The sequence below is a fragment of the Sciurus carolinensis genome, chromosome 11 (genome assembly GCF_902686445.1).
Source record: "Sciurus carolinensis chromosome 11, mSciCar1.2, whole genome shotgun sequence".
In the NCBI taxonomy this organism is placed as follows: domain Eukaryota; kingdom Metazoa; phylum Chordata; class Mammalia; order Rodentia; family Sciuridae; genus Sciurus; species Sciurus carolinensis.
Window position 1 is genome coordinate 31,605 of NC_062223.1, and position 23,270 is coordinate 54,874.

The following is a 23,270-nucleotide window of genomic DNA, read 5'->3' on the forward strand; positions in this document are numbered from 1 at the left end:
TGTAGTCCAACGTTTTGCCAGTTTTGGGTGGTGGAAGGCTCCTGTGAGTTGTCCCCCACCCCCTCCAACCCCTGTGGATTGTGGGTAATGTGCAGTGTTTTGCTGGTTCTCTGTGCAGAACCCAGGGAACTTCTACCCCATTAGGACTGTGGATAATTAAGTCCCATGTATTTTATGGCTCAGCAGCATTTTGCCTGCTCATAGGGTGAGAGTGGGGGGAGCAAGGCAGCTCCTGACAACTTCTGCCCCAAGGACTGAGGGTAATGTAGTCCAGCAATTTTCTGGCTCCCTTTAGGGGAACCTGGGAGCTTCTACCACCTCAGGATTGTGAATAATTTTGTCCCACATTTAACAGCTCACAGGTGGGGGGAACGCCTACGATTTCCACTCCCCAAGGATTGTGGGTAATGTAGTTCTGATATGGAAAAGAACCAAAATAACACCAGTTTGTTCTGACCTGACTCTATTGTATTCTTGCTTGTAGTGTTTTCCTTTCAGCCTCCTGAAGCTGTAGCTATGTTGGAAGTACAATAGGACTTTCCTGTGTCCCTATGGCCCTGATGTATAACAAAAATGCCTCTGAAATGTGCAATCAAAACTATTCTCTCATGTAATCAAAATATCTGTCTCAACAAGGTCTTTTGTGACCTACATGTGCCTCAATTATTCTTGTGGTTTTGCCTTTATAAACTCCTGCACTCCCGTGCTTGGGGCTGCTCTCCCAATAGCCATTTTGGGCTTTGTATGAGACAGTCAGCTGGTCAGCTAATACTCAAATTTGGACTTCTCAGTGGTGATTCGTCTGTTCTTAAATTGTGCCCCACAACAGTCCCACATTAATACAGCTCATGGTTGGGGGACATTCCTATGAGCCTCCCATCCCCAACCCCTGAGGATTGTGGGTAATGTAGTCCAATGTTTTGCTCGTTCTCTGTGGGAAAACCTGGGAGCCTCTACGCCCCCCCTTAGGATTGTGGGTGATGTAGTTCCACATTTTGCCAGCTCAGAGTTTGGAGCACTCATATGAGCTTCTGCTGCCCATAAGTATTGTGGGTAATGTAGTCCAGTGTTTTGCTCATATATATCTCTGCCAGATGTCTCTGTAACCTGCAGGCTGAATGCTTGCCCAGGCACCCTGAAGATTCTTAGTACTATGGTCCAGTGACCTACCCAGAAAGCTCTCACCACAGAGATACAATCTGCACATTTCCCCCCAGGATCCCCAGGTATTCTGAGAAATTTAATGCAGTATTCTGCCTGTACAGTCTTCACCATGGAGGGCCATGGGAGTTCCAGGCTACACATTCACATGGGTAAGCTCAGGCACTTTAGGCAGTGAAGTCCAGTCCTCATTGCAGAGACCTTTTGGACCTGTGGGCACCAAAGGTTCATGGTTAGTGTAGTATATTGTTTTGCCCATGCATTCCCTCACCCCAGAGGCTGGCAGTTGCATGCCACATGGTTACCCAGAGAACCCTGAGGATTGTACCAGTGAAGTCTGGTGTTGTACCAGGGAAGTCTGGTCTTCTGCTACTCAGCCCTTACCACATGGAGGCCATGGAGGTTCAGGTCATGTCATTTCCCTGGTATCCTAAGGATTGTGGGTAGTGTAGCTCAGTGACTGCCTGCCAACCCTCTCCACAAGGACTGTGAGAGCTATAGCAGTATGTTTTCCCAGGCACTCCAGGGATTCTGGGCAGTGTGGTCTGGCACAGTGATCACGACAGTGGCTTCTAGGAATTTGCAGACTTACCCATAAATCCCTGGTATTGTCTATATGTCTTTGTGTGTGTGTGTGTGTGTGTGTGTGTGTGTGTGTGTGTGTGTTTGTGGCACTGGGGATCGAACCCAGGGCTTTGTGCTTGCAAGGCAAGCACTCTACTGACTGAGCTATCTCCCCAGTCCCCTGGTATTGTCTATAAAACTCAGTCATGTAGTGGAAATATCTCTTCAATGCAGCCACGATATTATTATCACATTGATACATCAACTTCGCCATATTTCTCAAGTCACTTTAACACTGAAAAAAGTGCGCCATAAAAATAAATAAAAACAATGAGGTGACATTAGCCCATCCCCTCAGGCACTAGTGAAGTTCCAGGTGCTGGGAGCCCCATGCCTCCCTACACTATCTTTTTAAAATCTTTTTTGAAAAATATTTTTTAGATGTTGATGGATATTTAATTTATTCATTTATTTATATGTGGTGCTGATCATTGAACCCAGTGCCTCACATATGCTAGACAATTTCCCCTCCACTATCTTGAGTTTCTGTCTTAGTGTTTCTCCTTTCAGTCTCCTGGGATTTCTCCCCATAAAATATACTTTGGGATACTCTGGCAATGAACAGCCAAAGTCTCAATGAGGGATAGTTTTAAAAAATTAAGTTCCACTAAAATATTACCTACAAAATAAAAACAAACAAACAAAAAAAACAAAAACAAAAACACACAGCAGAACTTCTTCCTCAGTGCATGGGATAGTAGATAATAGAATTTTCCTCATTCTTCACCACCTTTTCCTCAGATTGACTTCAGTTATCCTCAACTGCAAGCCATCTCCACATATAGATGCCAAGAAGAAATCTCACAGTACACATGGTCCCCAGCCAAGGCATCTCCCTGTGAAGGTATCAAGGGGTCTCTGCCACAACAGTCATGGCTCCAAGGTGTCTGCAGTTATGGTCTCATCCTAGGTGGGTCCCAAGGTTAGGGTTAGGATTACTTCATTGTGGACATGGCCCCCAGGTGTCCCCAATCACAGCATCTCCCCGTGTGGTTCCCAAGGTGAAGGAAACTTTTCTCACCACAGCCATAGCCCCAAGGTGTCCACAGTCATGGTCTCTCCTCTGGTGGATCACAAAGGTGAGGGTTAGGACAGGTCTTGAAGGTTTGGGTTAGGGTTACCTCACTGTGCATATAGACCCTATGTGACCCAGCCATGGCATTTCCCTAGGTGAGTCCTGAGAAGAAAGCTTGCTGTGGGCACAGGACACCCATTTCTGGCAAGCAGATGATTCAAGGATATCAGAAAAAGTTACTCTGAGCACCCCCTGCTGCCCCCTGTGGGCAGCTGAAGATGCTCAGTGCTCACTGTTCAGCAGTGCCTCTACGTCCCCTTGTGGCAGCCCTGGTGAAGTTCTGAAATACAAGGTTCTGATTTTTCTATGCCATAATTTTGGAAATCAAACAGCAATATAATCCACCATCCCATGTTTGATCATAATGGATAAATATAGCAAAAAATAAAATACATGGTTGATAGGCAAAAGTCAGTTGATTTCTTATCTATCAGCAATGATGTATAGGAAAAATTGGACTTCAAAAACAAGAATAAGAAAAAAAATGTAAACAATTTCATTTATAATAGCATCCCCAAATTGAACACTTAACATGTACGTTTTAAATTGCTATTGCAATTTCAGAAAACCTTGAAACAATTTAAATAAATCAAACAAAATATAAGTAAATGCTGAGATATTACTTTTTCAAGTCTCTACCTAGTTAAGATAAAATTTTCTCAAACTTGATCTGCAGATTTAAGGCAATAATATTCAATTTTTCAGCAAACTCTTTCTGAACCTAGAATAGGTGACACAGACTACAGGACAAAAGAAGAACTCACATCTGTATCCCAACACTTGTCAGAAAGTTAAAGTGGTGAAGAAAATGTGATGCTGTGGAGGAATAATAGATAAATGGAGATGAGTGGGGAGTCCAAAACACACCCACTACATACAGACAGATGACTTTGTCAAAGGGGCAAAGACCTTCAATAAATAAAGGAGTGTCTGCTACACAGATGGTGATGGAGCATTTGGAAAACATAAGGGAGAAATGGACATAGAAAACCTTTATAAGATTCTCAAAACTCACTCAAAACCATCCATAGACCTACACTGAAAATGTGAAACTGTGAAAATTGTAGAAGAAAATACTCATGACTATGTTTCATAATGTGTTTTTAATACTGTTCTAAAATAAATCCATGAAAGAAAAAAAATGATAATGTGGAAATTGAAGTTAAAGTTGAAATTGTCAGTGGGCATGGTAGTTCATGCCTGTAGTTCTAGCTACTGGGGAAACTTAGTAAGACCCTTAGCAAGTCTGTGTTGCCAGGAAGTTGCCCGGAGTGGTGCCAGTTCACCACTTGGGCCTGGACCTTCCTCCAGGCACACTTGGTGATTGCTGCTGCATGGTAAGTTCTGCAAGCAGACACTCCACAACCCACTGGAGGGAGGAGAGAGAACAGTCCACATGTGGTGCAACACAGCCTCAAGTAGGGAGGCAGGCACGGCATCCAGACAGCCAACACAGGCCACCTGAGACACGTGCATCACCCCATACCTCAGCCTCCCTCTCTACACCTTGGTCTCCAGCTGAGGAAGGAGGGGAAATGAGCAGGAGAGATGGCCCCACTGCCTGAGGGGTTGATAGCTCCTAGCCTTGAGCTTGTGTCTTCTGCAGGAAATCTGTGTTATAAATGCTATAGGTCTATGGATTGTGGCTTTGTAGAGCATGATTTTGGGGTCATCTGGCATTAGTAATTGTGATTGAGTGGGACTAACAGGTCAGCAATGGGTGGGTTTGGGATAATGACCAAACCTGAGGGTAACAGAATCCTTGTTCCTGATCCTGCAGGGAAGAGGCTTCATCTCATTCACCCAAATCCCCTTTAGTGCTAAAGGGGGTCCTTGGCCAATAGTTCCCTGTGCAGAGCTTAGCTGAAGTGCAGCTGGTCCCATCACCCCTCACTCACTACATGGTAAGAGCCTCCTAGACCCTGCTTCTCCTCACTTTAGTGGCCTTCCTTCCCTAACCATACCTCAGCTCCTCTGTCCTCTCCACCAGTGAACTTAACTTGCCCCAAAGCAACACGTCCTGTGGTCCAACCTGACCCTGATTATCACCCCTTCACTCTCCATGCACCTCAATCTCTCCCAGCAGCACAGTGAGCACCTGCCCCAGCTTCCTTCAGTCCCTCTTCATCCTTCACTCTCCTTGCACTCCAATGCTAGGGAGCACCCAAAACTCCTAGGATCCCCCACAATAAGCAGGCACAACACAGACTACATTACCCACAATCTGAAGTAGCAGAGGCTGCTAGGATCCCATGTAGACAGTCAGCAAAGGGAAAATATTAACCCAAACCCTAGCCTTTGCACTAATCCTAGCTCTAACCCTAACACTGCTCAGAATCCTCAGTGTACCAGGACAAGTATGTGACTTTAAGCTTCATGTGACTAATAGCAGAGATGTGTGGGCAAAACTCAGAACTATGATGTGAAGGTATACAAGTTACCTGGGTCCTCCCTTCGCAGTGAGTGGGCAAAATGCAGGACTACATTACCCACATTCCCAAAGGGGAAGAATCTCCTAGGATTACCTGCAGAGAGTGGACTTATCATAGGACTACATTACCCACAATTCTAAGTGGCAGAAACCACCAGAATCCCCAGCAGACAATCTGCAAAACACTAAACTTTGTTGCACACCAGAGGCTGGAGGATCACAAGTTCAAAGCTGGCCTCAGCAACTTAGTGAGTCCCTAAGCAACTTAAGAAGACCCTGTCTCAAAATTAAAAGAAAGGGTGTTGGGGATGTGGTTCAGTGGTTAAGTGCCCTTGGGTTCAATACCTAGTGCTGAAACAAACAAACCAACAAACATTAAATCTACTATAGACCTAATCCTCAGGGCACCAGAGTGTGTGACTTTCAGCTTCCATGGGACCCTTGGCAGAGGTAAGGGGGCAAAACTCAGAACTACATTACCCACGATGCCAACTGATAGAAATCACCAGAGTTTCCCCCTCCTAGAGCAGTGAGCAGACAAAACACAGACAACATTACCCACATTCCCAAGGAATCTCCTGGGATCACCCACAGTGAGTGGGTTAATCACAAGACTATATTACCCACAATCCTAAGTGGTGGAGGCAGCCAGGATCCCAGCAGACAACCTGCCAAATGCTAAACCTACCATAACCTTTGACCTGATCCTAAAACTACTCAGAATCCTCAGGATATCAGGGTAAGCATGTGGCCTTCAGCTTCCATGGGACTCCTAGGAGAGGTCAGTGAGCAAAACTCAGAATTACATTACTCAGAACCCTAATGGGCAGATGCTGCCAGGATCCCCAACAGAGAGCTGGCAAAATGTGAACCCTACCTTAGCCTCTGTCCTAATATTAACCCTAATGTTATGCTACCTGCAATTCCTCTCAGTGCTTGACAAGGATTCTGCTGAGTAATAAAGGTGTTTGCAAAGTCTCATCTCATTGGGAATTTGGGTTGCGGGCTTTCCTTCCTTGTTTGCTTAATATGTGTAGGTTTACTATTAATATTTTATGTGTTTTCCCTGAAAACAGGAGTCTTAACAGAACCAGGGTTAAAACATAAAAACCAGACTTCTAATGGAACAGTGATTTCAGATTTAGTCATTTGCAATGAAACTCTGAGTAACCAAGAATGCTATGAGAAAATACAAAAACAGATTCTAGCTGCCAATCCCCTGTTGGTTACTCTCAGATGACCTGAAGTACGTAGGCAAATAACTCCAACCTTATCAGGAATGATTAACAGGAACAAAAGAAATAAAGAAAATAGAGTTCCTACAGTTAATGGCAATGCTTATTTAATTAATGGAAAGCCATGACATCCTCCCAGAGGGATGCCTCTTAAGCCCCTGGATTTAGACCCTCCTTTATCTCCCATAGGATATTTAGATATAAAATCAGGACATATTATAATCTGGTTTGAAGGAAAACATACAAGAGTGCAAGATATTCCATTTCTTAAAGATTAGGATTTACTAAATGCTATAAATATTAGCCACCTATCCCCCAGAGAGAAGTTCCTCAACATTAAGTTCACACAGTATAAGATGATATCATATTATTGTTAGCTTAACCTGTCTAGCACTTATTAACCACAGCAGTAGCCATGCAACTGAAGTTTACTCAACCCTGCTGAGCTTGCTTTAACCTTTATGATTAGTTAAACAATATTAATATGTCTTATTGTTTAGTTATAGGTTAATCATAGGTACAATTTGTATTCTTCCTATGTCTACTTAGAATTTTAGTCCATCATTGAGTACATGAAATAGAATAAATATTAACTATAAGCTGATTCCTCTATTCTCTGTTAGCAATAACAAAAAACATTCCACTGTTAATAACTAACATTAGAGTTCTTGAAAGGGGTAATTTGTACAGAAACTTAATGATGTATTCTTTCAGGGAAATTAAAACTAAATGGAGCATGGTGCCCTTTACCTTGCTGGGAACTGTTTTTCTTTTTATTTAAGCTATCATACAGTAAAAGCATGTTTCTTGAATAAGATCATTAATTATACTCTTGAAGATTTTTTACTTAACATTTCCTTGTACTAACCATGAAATGATGTAATCAATACCAAAGAAAAAAACATATAAAAAGACTCTGTGAACAATAAAGATTCAGACTCAGCCTCAGAACACTTGGTGTCTCTGTCTGCTGTTTCTCCACCGCACCGACGCCTCTCATCCACCTCGGACCCCCGACTGCTGCTAGGGCTGGACCCCGGCACCCTAACCCTAACACTGCCGAGAATCCTCACATTACCAGAGTAATCTGCCCTTCAGCTTCTGTGGTACTCTCAGAAAATGTGAGCAGGCAAAACTCAGAACTGTTGCCCACAATGCCAAGGAGTGGAAGTCCCCAGGGTCTCCACTTGGTAAGCAGACAAAACACAGGACTATATCACCTGTTAGTGTGGTTTGGGGTGGCTGGATGGGGGCAGGACATCAAGCAACTTGCGAATGCACAGAGAAACAATGTAGCCTATGCAGGCCCAAAGGAGCAGTCAATCAGGCACTGACAAATGACCCCAGCAAATCCCAGGAGGACACGGAGTCCTCAATCTTCCCCTCTTCCACCTCAAATTGTAAAACACCACTCCATCAGGGCCACGTGCGACTTCTCCAGCCCAGCACCCTAGTGGACCAGCAAACCTCGCCCAAGAGCCATCCCAATAAAGTTTTTCTCTTTGATTCTCTTCTAGCCTGTCTGTTCTCTGGTTACCACTGTCTGACCAGGTTACCCCAGTCTGATCTTACATTTGGTGCCAAAACCCGTAAGGGTCCTCAAGCCTCCCCCATCAGGGTTGAGGTCCACCCTCTCCCTCAGATGGACCAGGAAATTCCCCACCACTCTGTTTCTCTTCATCTGGGCCTACAGAAGTGGGGCAAGTTCCCTTGCATTTCCCTTCGTCTTCTGGTTGCACTCTCCATTACGAGGGTCTGTCCATAAGTCGCGCATGCACCACAGACCCACACCCATTCCATTTGGGCCCCAATAGACTGTGGAGACATCCCAGCCTCTGGCTATCCCCCTTTTTTCTATTCTGGGCCCCTGTAGGCCAAGGAGACATCTGGCCTCTGGCTCACCCACTTTGTGTTCCTCAGGTGAACACCATCAGAATTTGGGACGCCTCTTTCTGCTCCTGTTCATCCCCCGGGTAATACTGAAAGGTCATGGGAAACACCAGGTCCTCCCTAGACCCCAAGACTCTTTTGGGTTGTCTGTACCTTAATTTCACTAAATTAGGACTCGCCCAAGACATATGCCATAAGTGGCTGGTCCTTTACTTGACTGTGGCCTGGCCCCAGTACGTGTGAGACAATGCCTCAAAATGGCCTCCAGAGGGAACCTTTGATTCTCAAATCTTTGCTGATTTGGACAATAACTGCCACCGGACAGAGAAATGGTCACAGGTGCCCTATGTTCAGGCTTTTGGGATCTGCGCTCTTGCCCCTCCCTTTGGTCTACCTGCTCCACTGCCCAAATTCTCCTAGTTTTGAGAACAGGGTGACATCTGTAAAACCCCCCACAGGAAAGGGCACACAAACACTAAGGAATGAGAAACTATCTTAATCACCAGGATGCAAGCGGTTGCTACAGCGCCCTCAAGAGCCAATACAGGACAAATTGGATGTGCTGGGCCCCCAGGCTTATCAAGGCTGTTAAGAGATATCTGTCCAAGGAATGTGCAGCTGCCCGGGAACCTTGTCTATCAAGGACAGGGGGGCCTAGCCCCAACTCATCTCCTGCACAGTTCACCCCTTCCCTCCTCCCTTCTTCCTCCAAGACCCTTCAGTTCTGGTGGGACCCAATGAGAATCAAATTGATTGGTGGGACCCAACCAAAAGAGGACAAATGTTTAGCTGATCAAATGTTAACCAATAATGTACAGGTCTTTGTGTGTGGATGCTTGAAAATCTCTTAAATAGAATGCTTTCTCACCCCTTGGGGCTGCTCCCCACTCAGCCATTGTAGTGGTCTGAGGGACTAGTTGCATCCAGGCTCAAGCTTGCTTTAAATAAAACCTCGTCATTTGATTTGCATTACCGTGTGTGCACTCTGACTCTCTGGGTGTGCACTTTGACTCTCTAGGGATCGGTCGATATCATACCCTAACACTAGCCAGAGACGGTCCCCAATCCCTCCCCCACTGCTCTTCTGTGTCCTCTTCCTCATTCACAGATTCACTGGAGCTGCTCTCAGTTCCACCCACCCATCCTCCCCCTCCTTACTCAGGGCAAACTTCCTCCTCTTCTCCTCTTACAGCTACAGCTCCTCCCCCATCTCCTCCTCCGGCTCCTCCTCCACCACCCATGCTGCTCCTGGGCCCACCCACTTCTGCTCCTCCCCCTCTTCTCCCTGGAAGATCCCTCCCCCTCCCTCTCTCTCTCCTCTTCTGTCAGCGCTCACCCGATCTCATCGCCCCCCCCAACTCAGAACTCCTTGGTGCGGAAGGCATTGTGCAGGTCCCTGTTGGGTTCTCACTTCAGGATCTTTCCCAGATCAAAAAGCGCCTAGGCGCTTTCTGTGCTGACTCCTCTACTTTTATTAAGGAATTTAGATATCTTTCTCAGATTTCACCTGGCCTGATGTTTATGTCATTCTTTCCTCCACTCTCACCCCAGACGAATGGACCCTCATTCAGCAGGTAGCACAAGATCATGCTGACCAAGTCTGCCTAATGGACATAACCCTGCCCACAGGGGCAGCAGCAGTCCCAACAACCAAACCAGGTTGGGGACACTGAGATGGCCAGCAGGGTCGCTGCCATTGTGCCCGTATGATCCAATACCTCACAGCAGGCATGCAGGCAGTGTCCAACAAAGTGGTCATCTCATAAGTTAAGGGAAATTACCCAGGATCCAGGTGAAAATCCAATCTTATCCTTAATCGTCTCACAGAGGCCCTTACCAAGTACACTAAACAGAACCTTGAGCCTCTCTCTGGGGCAACAGTTCTAGCAACCCACTTTGTTTCTCAATTGGTTCCTGACATCAGGAAAAAATTCAAAGGAGCTGAGGAGGACCCTCAAACTCCTATCTGAGACCTGGTAAAAATGGCCTTTAAGGTCTATAATGCCCAAGAAGAATCGGCCAAATTGGCCAGGCAGTCTCATTTACAGAAAAAGATGACACTCCAATCCCAAGCCTTGGTAGCTGCCCTGCAGCCTGCGGCTCCAGCGAGAATTTCAAATGGGGACAGGCAATCCTTTCCACCAGGGACTTGCTTCAAGTGTGGTCACGAAGGTCACTGGGCCCATCAGTGCCCAAACCCACGGCCCTCCTCCAGACCATGTCCCATCTGCAAACAAGCAGGACACTGGAAGAGTGACTGCCTGATGGTTGGCCCCTCCCCAGTGCCTCCACGTGGGGGTGTGGCCAGTCAGCTGTTGGGATCCACAAGAAGACTGAGGGTGCCCAGACTCAAGGACCCCCATCACCCTCACTGAGTCCAGGGTAACGCTCCAGGTGGCAGGTAAGTCCATAACTTTCCTTGTGGACACGGGGGCTACCTATTCTGTCTTCCCTGCCCACTCAGGACAAATGACCCCAGCCAATCCCAGGAGGACACAGAATCCTCAAGCTTCTCCTCCCCACCCCAGGTTGTAAAAACACCACCCCATCAGGGCCACGTGTGACTTCTCCAGCCCAGCACCTTGGTGGACCGATGAACCTCACCTGAGAGCCATTCCAATAAATTTTTTTCATTTTGATTCACATCTGGCCTGTCTGTTCTCTGGTTACCATCCTCTGATCAGGTTACCCCAGTCTGATCTTACATTACCCACAATTCTATGTAACAGAAGCCATAAGGATCCCCAGCGGACAGCAAGCACATTGCTAACCTGAACCCTAGCCTTTGTACTAACCCTGTCCCTAACACTGCTCAGAATCCTCAGGATACTGGGACAAGCAGCTTCCATGTGACTCCAGGCAAAAGTGAGTGGGCAAATCCTAAGGGGGTGGACGCTCCTGAGTCCCCTACAATGAGCAGGCAAACCATGGGATGACATTACCCACAATCCTAATCGTGGGACTACATCATCCATAATCCAAGGAAGAGGGAACTTCAAGGGGGTCAGGAAAAGTGACTCCAGTTGCTGCCTGCTGACCTGTGGGAACTGCAGGACACTCCCCACTCACTGTTCAGTGGTGACCCTGCGCCCCCTTGTGGCAGTCCCAGTGAAGCTCTGGAATCATTATTCTGATTATTCTAGGTCATGATTTTAGAAATGAAGCAGAAATAGAGCTCACCAACCCATGCCTTGATCAGAGTGGATGGAAATAGCAAGAAGCAAAGTACAATGCCAATGGACAAAGGTCCTTTTGTTTCCTGTGTATCAGCAATAATGCATAGGAAAAATTGGACTTCAAAAACTAGAATAAGAAATTTTTAAAGCATTTTCATTTATAATAGCATCCTCCCAAACCAATGTCCTTAAATATGTCTTAAAGTACAATTGTACTTTCAGAAAAACTTGAAACAAAGTAGAAAAAAAGAAAATTAAATACAAATATGTGCACAGATACTCCTTGATCAGGATGTTAGACTCAATGTTAAGATGGCATTCTCTCAAGCTTGATCTGCACATTCAGCACAACACTCACTTCTCTAAGCCCAGAAGAGATGACACTGACTGCAAGAGCACAAGCCTTAGACTCAACATCTGGATCCCAGAACCAGTCAGACAGCTGAAGCACTGGAGAAAACATTCTGCTGTGAAGAGACAGAGAGAGATGAGTGAGCACAAACACACTAGTGTACACACACTTCAATAGACTCATTTTCCTCACAGTGTTAAAGTACTTGAAAAAGGTCGAAAGTTGATGTGTTAAAATTCAAATAACAGGTGTAAATATATTTGCTGTATTTTGTTAAAGGGACAAAGACTTTTGATGGAGAAAGAAATTTCTGCTCCACAGATAGCAATTGGAAACAATATGAGGAAATGGACAAGGTGAGCTACAAATTACACAAAATGTCAACCAAACATCCATAGACCCATATTTAGATTGTGAAATTGTAAAAATTCTAGAAGAAAACACGCTTGATTACATGTTTCATGATGATTTTTAAATGCAATTCCAAAACAAATCCAGAAAGAAAATTGATAATGTGAAACTTACAAAAATGTTTACTCTGTGAAAAAGTCAGACTTAGGAAAGAAAAAGACAAGCCACAGGTTGGGAGAGATATTTGAAAGTTACATATCTAAAAAAGACTTGTATCTGAAATAGAATAAGAAACTTAATAATAATTTAAAAATAGATGAAGATCTGACATCTCACCAGAGGATAAATGCAGATGGCAAAGCAGCACAGGAAATGATGTGAGCACCACTTGTCCTGAGGATGAGGTGACTAAGACACTTTAGGACATTTCATGTTCCTAAAGACCTGGAATCCAGAAATCCCATGGCACCAAGCACCTATCAATGGATAAGACCTTCATGATGCAATATCAATTTTGTGTAAAATAGGAGTTCACATGTATTGCTGCTGGAGGGCACAGTAATTCACCACTTTAATAAAGAGCTTGGCAGTTTTCCAGAGTTAAATGTGGTCTCACCATAGGACTCAACATTCTTGATCCTAACAATTGACACGACTGCCTCAAAAACAGATCTGAAAATGTGTCTACATTCAGCATGCAATTACACACAGCAGTTCTGCTCACAATGGCCAAGTACTTAATAAACCAGACATTACTTCAGTAGGTGAGTGAATAAGAGAATTGCAGAACATTTTTGCCATGGAGGTCCTGGGGGTCTCTGATCTCCCCTAGGCCTCTGCTCTAGTCCACACTCAGACCACCTGGCTTACACTTACTCTGTGCCCCACTGTGGGGCAAATTGGGTCCTGTATCAAAAAGCCTATAGAAACAGGTGATAAACTCAGGAGAACACAGGGAGAAAGACCCAGGCAAGCATCTTTGCCCATAGGAAACTCCTGGGCAAGGACAGCCAGATGGGAGGCAACTGCAGGAGCCCCACAGGGCAACACTTGCCAGAGAGAACCTGGAGGGGAGAGAGGAAGGGAGGGGCTGGTTGTCAGGATGCTGAGGGTGGATCTCTCTCCCACAGGGGTTGAGTTCAGGAGCTGAGGAGGGAACTCCTGTTTTCATGTAGGGCCTCTGATAATTGCATAGGCACTTCTTCTTAGGAGGCCTAGCCCCAGTCAAGGGTCAGCTCCAGTGTCTTCAGTCCATTTCCCCAAAATGGGCATGATGCAGCTGGCTGAGTCAGGATTCTGACTTTCAGCATTAGCACACTGCCTGTTCAGAACAGGAGGAAGCAAAATGCCCTCCCATAGCCCATGTCTCCAACTGTGCCTCCCTTATAGGCATCTCCTTGCTAGAACTCCAGGTCCCCTGGCTACAGAAAAGGCCACAGGCCAAGACAGGATGGTCCAGGACTCTGCATGTTTCCTGGGAGGGTTGAGAACTGGCATTCCCCATAGCAGTCCAAGACTCAGCAGTCACTGCCACTGTCCCCTTGAGTCTGGGGGACCTTCCTGGTGGTGAATGTTCGTGCCCAGTCTTCCTGAGGCACGTGGGCAGATGGTTGTTCCCCCAAGTCCACACACCCTGCTGGAAGAAAATCCCCGGAGCTCAGGGACTCAGCATAGTCTGTGCCTATGTGCAACACCCTCACCTCCACCACCTCCATTAAAACAACTGCCTGAGGAAAGCTCAAGGCTGCCAGGAAGACTTATGGACTCCTAACCAACACCTGATGACAGCCCCTGACCTCCCTTTGACCAATTATTTAATAGAAAGGGCTTTCAATTGGAAACATGCCTCTCTCAGAGCCTGAGAGCCATTCTCTTGAAATATAATCATCAAGCAGGAGAGGGTCTCTCTCCCAGTCTCTGTGGGAAGACAGAATTCTTAGACAACTGCCACAAACACAGCTGGCCTAATTGCATTTACAGTGGCCAACTCTATTTTTTACTTCACCGACTTCCAAGATCATACTCTTCCCTAACTCTCCTTTCCCCTTTATAATACCCAAATTAGCTCTGCACAGATCATAATGGAGCTCAGGTATTTCCTCTATCGTGACTAGTTACCTAATAAAATCTGTTCCCACTGCTGTACCTGATGTCTTGTATTTGTCTGTTACATCACTGCAAGGGTACATTCAAGGAGACCATATCCCTAAGCTCCATCCTCCGCACCCAGTGCCTCCAAGGACAGCTGAAGCCATGGAGGAGGTAGGTAGAGGAATAACGTTCAGCAGGTGCACATAAGTAAGCACCTGCCCACAGGATGCAACGGACTCATGTTCTGTGCACCCAAGTGTTGGACCACAGGCTGGAAACAGAAGCCTCTGGGAAGCGTAGTCTTTGAGACAGTTACTTTGCCAAGGATTTTCTCCATTTTAGGATCATGACCAGTCAACAGTATCAAGGTGAGGAGGATCTGCACTCAGGCTTCTGGGAGCTGCAGGCTGAACATCTGCCTTCCCTGTACTCCATGTTCCTGCCTGTGACCTCCTCCTACCTCTCTGCAAAAACTCCTGTGAGCTGTGGGCCCCTTAAGTTTCTAGGTATGCAGTTCTCCTGTCATCACCCACCTCACTGCAGAGGCTCCAGGGAGCTGTGTATCCCTGGGGATTCTGGGTAGTGCAGTCTGGTGCTCTACCAATGCAGCCCTCATATTCACCTGGGCCCTGCCCCGACCCAGGGGATCTGGGGAATATAGTCTGTTCTGCCCACCAATACCTCCTCCCACCCTTCCCCAAAAGCTCCTAGGAGCCGTGCACTCCTAAGGATGCTGGGTAGTATGTTTCAGTGCTCTGCCCATGTACCCCTGACCACAGAGGTCTCTAGGAGCCACAGGGGCACATTCACCCAGGCTTGCCCATAGATTCTGGACAGTAGTAGTGGTAGTCCAGTGTTATGACCATGCAGTCCTCACTGTGATGGCCTCTGGAAGTTACTGGCCTCTGGGTAGTGTCATCTGGTATTCTACCAATGCAGCCCTCATACTCACCTGGACCCTGCCTCCACAGGGATTCTGGGGATTGTATTCTGTCATTCTGCCCAAAAGGCTCCTGGGTAGTACATTTCAGTGTTCTGCCAATGTAAACCTCACCACAGAGGCCCCTAGGAACCACAGGAAGCATATTCACCTGGGCATCCCCAGGGATTCTGGACACTGTACTCCCTTGTTCCACCCAGGTAGCCCTCATCATGATGGCTTCTGGAAGATTCAGGCCCCTAGAACACTCAGGTCCCCAAAGATTCTGGGTAGTATAGTCTAATATTCTGCTTATTCAGCCCTCAGAGCAGAGGATCTGCAGCCCTGGAAGCTCTGTGTGCCTTGGGGAGGGTGAGGGGTTTGGTCAGATATTGGGGTAATTAGACATTACCTGGAGAGGATGGAGGGTGAGGAACCTGATTGGATATCATGATGGGTCATCGAGGGTGGGCCCTTGCTACATTTCAGTTCACAGGGACCTGTTCAGATAGCTCCAGAGCTTGCTGGGTCTGAGTGAAGCTGTCAAGCAGACTGCACTCCTCAGAGATGCACAGCCACAGAAATGACAGCTGCATGGTCAGTGGAGACTCCTCCAGAAGGTAGGATTCAGCCAAGGCCCGGAATGTAATGAGCAGTGAGAAGTAGTGGATCCTAGGGTTTGAAATGTATACCAGGTTTGAAATGTATACAGAAAGAACAAAAATCAAGAATAGGGTTCAAAAACAGGACAGAAAGGACCTAGGAGGTCTTGGAAGGCCTGAGTATGTAGGAAGAGGGCTGAGAATAGACAGGAGGAGCCCAGGGCAGCTGAGCCTGAATGCTGGTGCATAGAGAGCTGAGTAGCCTCATCAGTGTCTAAGGAGAGGGTTGAAGATAGGCAAAAGGGGCAGAAAGAGCTGATGTTGGGCAGGAAGGTTGATGGAAAGAACCAGGGGCCAAAGAAAGGGTAGAAGGCACGGAGCAACCAGAGGCCCCAGCTGATTGGAGGACCACAGGTGGGAGGTGGGGCTGGGGCAACAGGCAGGCTATGGAAGCAGGGACTGGAGAGCCTGGGGTACTAGGACTAGGGAGGGCCAGGAACAGGGCAGGACAGGGGATGGAGTGGAGCAGGGGGTGGCCAGGAGAGCCTGGGACAGAGGAGGGGTGACAGGAAGAGCCTGGAGTGGGTGGGGAGCTGGGGGCCATGGGGAAAGACCAGGGAGGAACTGGAGGGCATGGGCCAGGGGAGGGGCCCTGGAGCAGAGTGGCGCAGTCCAGGGTCCTCAGGGGCTGACACGCAGAGAGACCAGGTGCACTGACTGCCAAGGTCTCTGTTGGACAGTGCCTAACCCCATGCTGGCAGAATCCCTGAGGAGCCCAGGTGTGATCAGAGCCCTCAGGACTCCAGAGGCTTGGTGGCACACGAGGAATTTCCACCTGGGCAGGGAGAGGAGCAAGTGGAGACTCTGGGACATTACTGAAGAGACCCTCCAAAACCCAGGCTGCACCAGTCACTGGTCACCTGTATGCAGGTCAAGGGGTCAAGACTCTGGTCTCCTCCCCAAGAGGTAAGTGTGGAGAAGAGCTAGCAGAGAGATCTACAAGACTTGACTGACTTGCTTCTTTACTCAAGTATCTGTGAGGATCATCAGAGAAATGATGTTTGCTCTGGGACTTTTTAAATAGTTTTTCCTGAGTTTTCTGCTAGTCATTTAAACACTTCAGCAAATTTCAAAGTGCTTTCCCATAGAGAGACTCTCCAACTGCCTGTGTGAAAGCGGCAAAGGTATTTGCAGCTCCTTTATGCATGAGGAGACCCAGAGTTCTGTACTTAATGATGTTGAGTAGTTCTTAAGAGTGCCTCATTAGGGTCATTCCAGTTCAGATGAAGTATAGAAACCATCACAGGGAAGTGCTGTTCACCGCTGTGGTCACTATGTAGAGCAGGAAGAGGACAGATCTGAGAGCCTCTGTGATTCCACAGGAAGCCTCCCTGCAGAAGTACCCAGCCCAACACCCCTCACAGGAGGTCTGATGGAGCTCAGGGGCACAGAGCCTAAAGAGTTCTGGCAGGGCCAGAATGCTGTGTGTACCCAGGACTGTGTCCCATGCCTGTCTTCACCCAGAAGACTGAGGACAGTTTCCTTCTAACTACACTAAGTTGAATCAGCTCATGGCCTGCTCCTGTCTACACTCAGTAGACTCAGGACACAGTGCCCTCCTGTCTACACTCAGAGCATTCTGGGCACAGAGCCCTCCTCCTGACTAGACTCAGCAGACTCAGGATATACTGTCCTACTGTCTACACTCACATACTGCAAGACAGGCCTTTCTCCTCCTATCTATACTCAGCTAAGCATGCAGTTTCCTCCTTTCTACACTCAGCAGACTCAAAACATGATTCCCTCCTGTCTAACTCAGAACATTCTGGACATAGAGCCCTCCTCCTGACTAGACTCAGCAGACTCAGGATATACTGTCCTACTGTCTACACTCACATACTGCATGACAGACCTTTTTCCTTCTATCTATACTCAGCTAAGCATGCAGTTTCTTCCTTCCTGCACTCAGTAGACTCAAAACATGGTTCCTTCCTATCTACACTTGGTTGACTCTAAACAGTTTCTACCATCTGCACTCACCACAATCAGGACAGTTTCCTACTGTCTACACTGAGCTGACCCAGGACATGGGTTCCTCTTGTCTATACTCATCTGACTTAGGACAATCATAGTGGTCAAGTTTAGGGTTAGGTAAGGGTTGGGGCTAGGGTCAGGCAGTGTCCAATTCAAGTACACACTCAGCTGACTCAGAACACATTTTCCTCCTCTCTACATCAACCTGGCAGGATTTGTTTCCCTACTATCTATACTCACTGGACTATGTTTTATATCTACACTCAGCTGACTCAGGACACAGCTTCCTACTCTACCTTCTGCTGACTGAGAACATGGTTTTCTATTTATACTCAGTTGACCCAGGACTCACTTTGCTCCCTCATGTCTACACTGGAAGCAGCAGGGCTCTGGTGCCGAATAGGAGGTGTGGATTCATGCTGGATGCAGTCATTTTGTCAAAGAGGGAAAGTGGAGGCCTCATTCTTGCTGGGTAAGCTCTAAACACTAACTTTATCCTAAACCAAGTCTCCATCCAAACTCAACCCTAACCCAGTGTGACTCTCTTCTCTCCTGGCTTCCCCGCTGCCCTGCCTGTGTCTGTCTGCTGCCCTGCCACCTCCCTGATTCCAGGCAGCTGAGCTGCCATGAAGGAGAATGTGCACAATGCCCTCACTTCCAGCCCTGGATTCTAGGCAGCCACATCTGTCCCCATATTAGGCCACTCAACAGTTCTCCCATAGGAGAAGGGCTTTGCTGTCCACCCCCATGGGGACATCCTGTGGGTATGATGAGGGAGAAACAGTGCCAGGAGAATACATCTGGAACTGCAGGGCCAGAAGGACACTGACACTGTGACTGAGAGTACTGGAAACACAGGACCAGATACAAACTGTCCACTGTGAGAATCCTGGACTTAGGACCAAGTGCACACTGTCCACTGAGAACCCTGGACACAAAACTGGGAGAATGTTGTCTATTGCAGTTCAGTCTTGGATACAGGTCTGGGTGCACACAGTCCAATGTGAGTAAGATTCCTTAACACAGGACCAGGAGCACACTGTCCAGTGTGAGAGAATCCTGGACACACAGGGCTGGGTGTACCTACTGCAACTGAGAGTCCTCACCACATAGGAATGGATGCACACTGACTACCGCAGAAAGAGTCCTGGACACAAAACCAGGTAGAGTCTGTCCACTTTGAGAATCCTAGACATATTTAGCTGAGTACACACTGTCTACTGTGACTGAGAGTCCTGGACACAGGACTGGGACAATGTTGTCCACTGCAGAAGAATCCTTAACACAGGGCTAGATGGAGACTTCCACTGTGACTAAGAGTCCAGGATGCACAGGACTGGGTACATACTGTCCACTGTGACTGAAAAGCCTGGACACAAACGACAGAGTGCACACAATCCATTGTGTCTAAGATTCCTGGACACAGGGTAGGGTGCACACTGTCTGACTGAGAGTCCTGGACTCACAGGTCTGGATGCACACTATCCTGTGACTTATAGTCCTGAACACATAAGACTAGGCACACACTGTTCACTGTGACTGAGAATCCTGGACATACAGGGCAGAGTGCACACTGTCCACTATGAGTGAGGATCCTGAACACCTGATCAGGAACACACAGTCCACTATGAGTGAGAGTCCTGGATACACAGGGCTGGGTGTACAAAGTCCACTCTGACTGAGAAACCTGGACACACAGGGCTGGGTACACATGTCCAACATGACTGAGATTTCTGAACACAAAGAGACTGTGACTGAGAGTCCTGGACAGGGCTGGGTGCGTACAGTGCACTGTGACTAAGAATTCTGAGCATGGGACCAGGTACACACAGTCCACTATGACTGAGAATTCTGTACACATAGGGCTGGGTGTACAACGTTCACTGTGATTGAGTCCTGGCTACAGAATCAAGAGGACACTGTTCGTTGCCACAGACTCAGGACTCAGGACTGGGTGGAGATCATCCATTCTGACAGTCTTGGACACAGGAACCTCACTGGATCCACAGGCCTGAAGTGGTCACTGTTTGATGTAAGTTGATCCATGCTCACAGCAGCACTGCCCTCCAATTCAGTGAGCTGAAGGAGGCTTCCTGAAGGTAAACAGAGTGGAGGGGTGCCTCAGAGATCTCTGGAAGCAGCATCCTGTGTAGTCTGTGCAGTGACAGTCATCGCCCCCACCCCACCATGGTCTCTTATCTTCTGAACCTGAATTTCAGACCTCAGGCCACTGTCTCCATGTGCCTGCAGTTTCCATGCTGTTGGCCAGGCTTAGGACTCGACAGTGGTTCTGTGGAGCCCCAGCCTGGACAGCACAATTGTCCTGTATAGGCCAGTGGAAGGACACACCCTCTGCAAGGACAGGCAGTACCTGCTTTCTGCAGGTGTGATGTGTGCCTCCTCGTGCTCCAGCAGCTGGCTGATAGATCTGGGGGAAGCTGCAGGTGACCAGATTGAGGTGAGAGAGGCAAAGGAGGAGGGCTGGAGGCCAGGTTCTCATTTTTCTCTTGAATTCACAAAAGTTTGCAGGAAGGACCTTTGATTAAAGAGAGAGAGAGAGAGAGAGAGAGAGAGAGAGAGAGAGAGAGAGAGAGAGAGAGAGAGAGAGAGAGAGAGAAGTCAGAGACTCTCGGGACATTTGGAGATTTACCTGAGCAGCTTGAAGTCAGTTTCCACTCCTTTCTTTATTTATCTCATAGTACTGCTTCTAATCATGGCATCAAGGAAGAAAGAAACAGCTTTTCCTTCTTCATTTCTTCCATGACTTTCCATTCCTTTCAGTCTTCTTTTTCTCTTCAGGATCCCAACTGTATTCAATCATACTCAGCCAGAACATGTGCTCACATGACCCAACAGCCTCAGCATCTGGAATCACTGCTTCCACAGGCCTCCACCCCTGCCCACTTCTAATTTTGGAAGGTCTGAATTATCTTCTAATTTGTTCCCCCTAATCCCACGTGGAATCCCTCTTCACAGGTCTGACTTATAGCCTCTTGAGCACAATTTGATGTGTCTTCTGCCAACAACAGTGGTTAACTTCTCAGCCTGAAGATACATTTTATATGTAATTCACATCCCATAAATGTCTGCTTTCTCTAATGTTGTTTCTTTGGTTATCATCACTCACTTCTCCTGTCTTCTCTCCTTCACTATCTCTTTCCTTATCTCTCATGATGAAGCAAGGCAGAGTGAGAGAAACTTGACTTTTTCTTTTTGTTTCTTCCATGATTTCCATTTCCCACAAACCCTCTTTGTCTCCCTGGTGTCCCAGCTGTGCTCCCAGAGGCTGGGCCCAAACACCTGCACTAAGGTCAAACCCCAGCCTCAGCCTCTGAAACCATGGGTACCTCGGGCTTCCTAACCTACTGTTTCTGACTTGAAAGGTCTGAAGTATCTTATACCTTGTTCTGCCTGATCCCTCATGAAAATTCTCTTTGAAGATTTGACTTCTGACCCTTGAACACATTTCTGAGGTTTCTTCTGATAATAACTGTAGTTAACTTCTCAGCTAGAAAAACAATTGTGTAGGGTACTAGCATCACATAAACATTTTAATTTAGCCTGATTTTGTTTCTCGCTTGTCATCCACTCATGTATATCACAGTCCTGGGAATCCAACCCCAAGCATCACACTTGCAGGGAAAGGCTCCACCACTGAGCTCCATTCACAATCTGGGAGGTGAGCAATTCAAGGATCAAAAGACTCCCTTTTCCTTGATACCACTAAGACCAGGAAAGACATCATGAGGCATACAGAGTTTATTTAGATAGCCTTAAGAGGAAGCCAAGACCTCCTGGGGTGGCTGTGCATATTTTCTTTTCGTGGTTAACTTAAAGGATACCCTGGCCAGTGACCAGGGAAGTTGAGAATGGAGAATTGGAGGATGGCAGGTTGCAAGTTATTCTGGGAAGATACATAAGGCTATCTTGTAAAGGACTCACTATGGCTGGGACAGCCAGTGTCCAAGGGGCAGTGTGGTGACCCTCAGTAATCTTGTGGACACAGTGCTGTGAGTGGCACAGAGCATGGGGGCCTCGGCCCTGATGGCTGTGCACACGACACACTCCGCTCTTAGTGCACAAATTCACAGAGAAACATGAGTGGATAACAACAGAAAAATGACATTAGAACAATGGGAATCAGCAATTGTGCACAAGAAACTCTGGGAGATGTTTACTATAGTCCACCTGAAGTTGGGACAAAATTGAAAAAACAGCATGAGTTTGGAAAGTGTGAAAACTGCCAGTGAACTCTGTTCTCTTCTATCAAGAGAAGTAACTGAAATTAGTTAAGTTAGAAAGAGGCATGTGCAGTAAAACCAGGGTTGTGTACAAATCTTTTTATGAAGATGGTTTGTTAATGAATATGACACTAAGTGACTCTTCAGAACTAGATGACTTAATGAGTGAAGAAACATTTGAGAAATATGCAAAATTTATTGAGGAGTGAAAGTGGCACCCTAAGTAAACTCATGTGGAATAGCTTCAGCATAGTTGCCTTAAGTCAGTGGGGGAGAGAAGACGTAAAGAGAAAAAAACTCAACACTGCTACTAGAGGAAGGTAACCCTTAACTTCCCAACAATCGCAGATAAAAAAAAAAAAATGAACCTTTTACAATTCCTTATGATTTTTAGAGCAGACTTTAGGCTCTGGTATTCAGAGTTCATTACATTATCTTTGGTAAAAACTACATATAAAATTATGTAATTCAAGGACAATCTTGTTATAACCCTTATATTGTATTATAACTTGCTTACACCTATCCCCAGATTTGGGCCTATATACTTAATGATGTTCCCATTGGAAAAAAAACTGGGAATGGAGGAAAGTGTTTTTTGTACAGTGTCAGAACAACAATACCATTTTAGTTTTATAATATACTATATCTGCTGGTGTTATTTTTATACACTAAAGTGACAAGTTTGCAGCAAAATTAGAAACAAATAAAACATTCAATTAAAAAAAATCAAAAAGATCTGGGGCTGTGAGGTAACATGCCCCATCCTCATGTCAACAAAAAAATTATCTTATGCTCTTTGTCCCTCTCTCTTCCACTCTTTCCTTATTTAGCTTTCTTGAAAGACAGCATGAAAGAAACTTGACTCTCTCCCCTTCCTTTTCTCCCCAGTTTCTCCACTGGTTTGGCTGATCACAGGCCTGTACTCCTGCCTCACGAGACCCCAGCCTCAGCTGCTGGCAAAGCTGGACCACAGGCCACCACTTCTTCTGCTGGTACCTCAGGCCACCACTCCTGCTGCTGGTGCCACAGACTGCCACGTCTGTTGATGGACATTTCTTCCAGGACCAACTCCAGTTCAATTCTCCACT

At 46.7% G+C, this 23,270-nt stretch overlaps 1 protein-coding gene across 10 annotated transcripts in view; it reads right to left on the reverse strand.

Moving 5' to 3' along the window:
* Positions 1 to 986: 986 nt before the first annotated feature.
* Bet1l (Bet1 golgi vesicular membrane trafficking protein like) overlaps positions 987 to 23,270 on the reverse strand; it is a 42,384-nt gene continuing 20,100 nt past the window's right edge. The window contains exons 6-8 of one of the 10 annotated variants that reach the window (XR_007103891.1): positions 20,313 to 20,477; positions 12,632 to 20,034; positions 11,771 to 12,056 (exon numbers count right to left, since the gene is read on the reverse strand). Coding sequence is in view for 7 of the 10 variants with exons in the window: in XM_047516524.1 (XP_047372480.1) it covers positions 19,990 to 20,034; positions 20,313 to 20,477 (210 nt within the window). In the remaining 3 variants the exon portion in view is untranslated. Of the gene's footprint in view, positions 1,372 to 11,770; positions 12,060 to 12,477; positions 20,035 to 20,312; positions 20,478 to 22,362; positions 23,269 to 23,270 lie in introns of those variants that run through there. The other 9 variants (XR_007103890.1, XR_007103892.1, XM_047516524.1 and 6 more) reach the window with 9 other exon arrangements.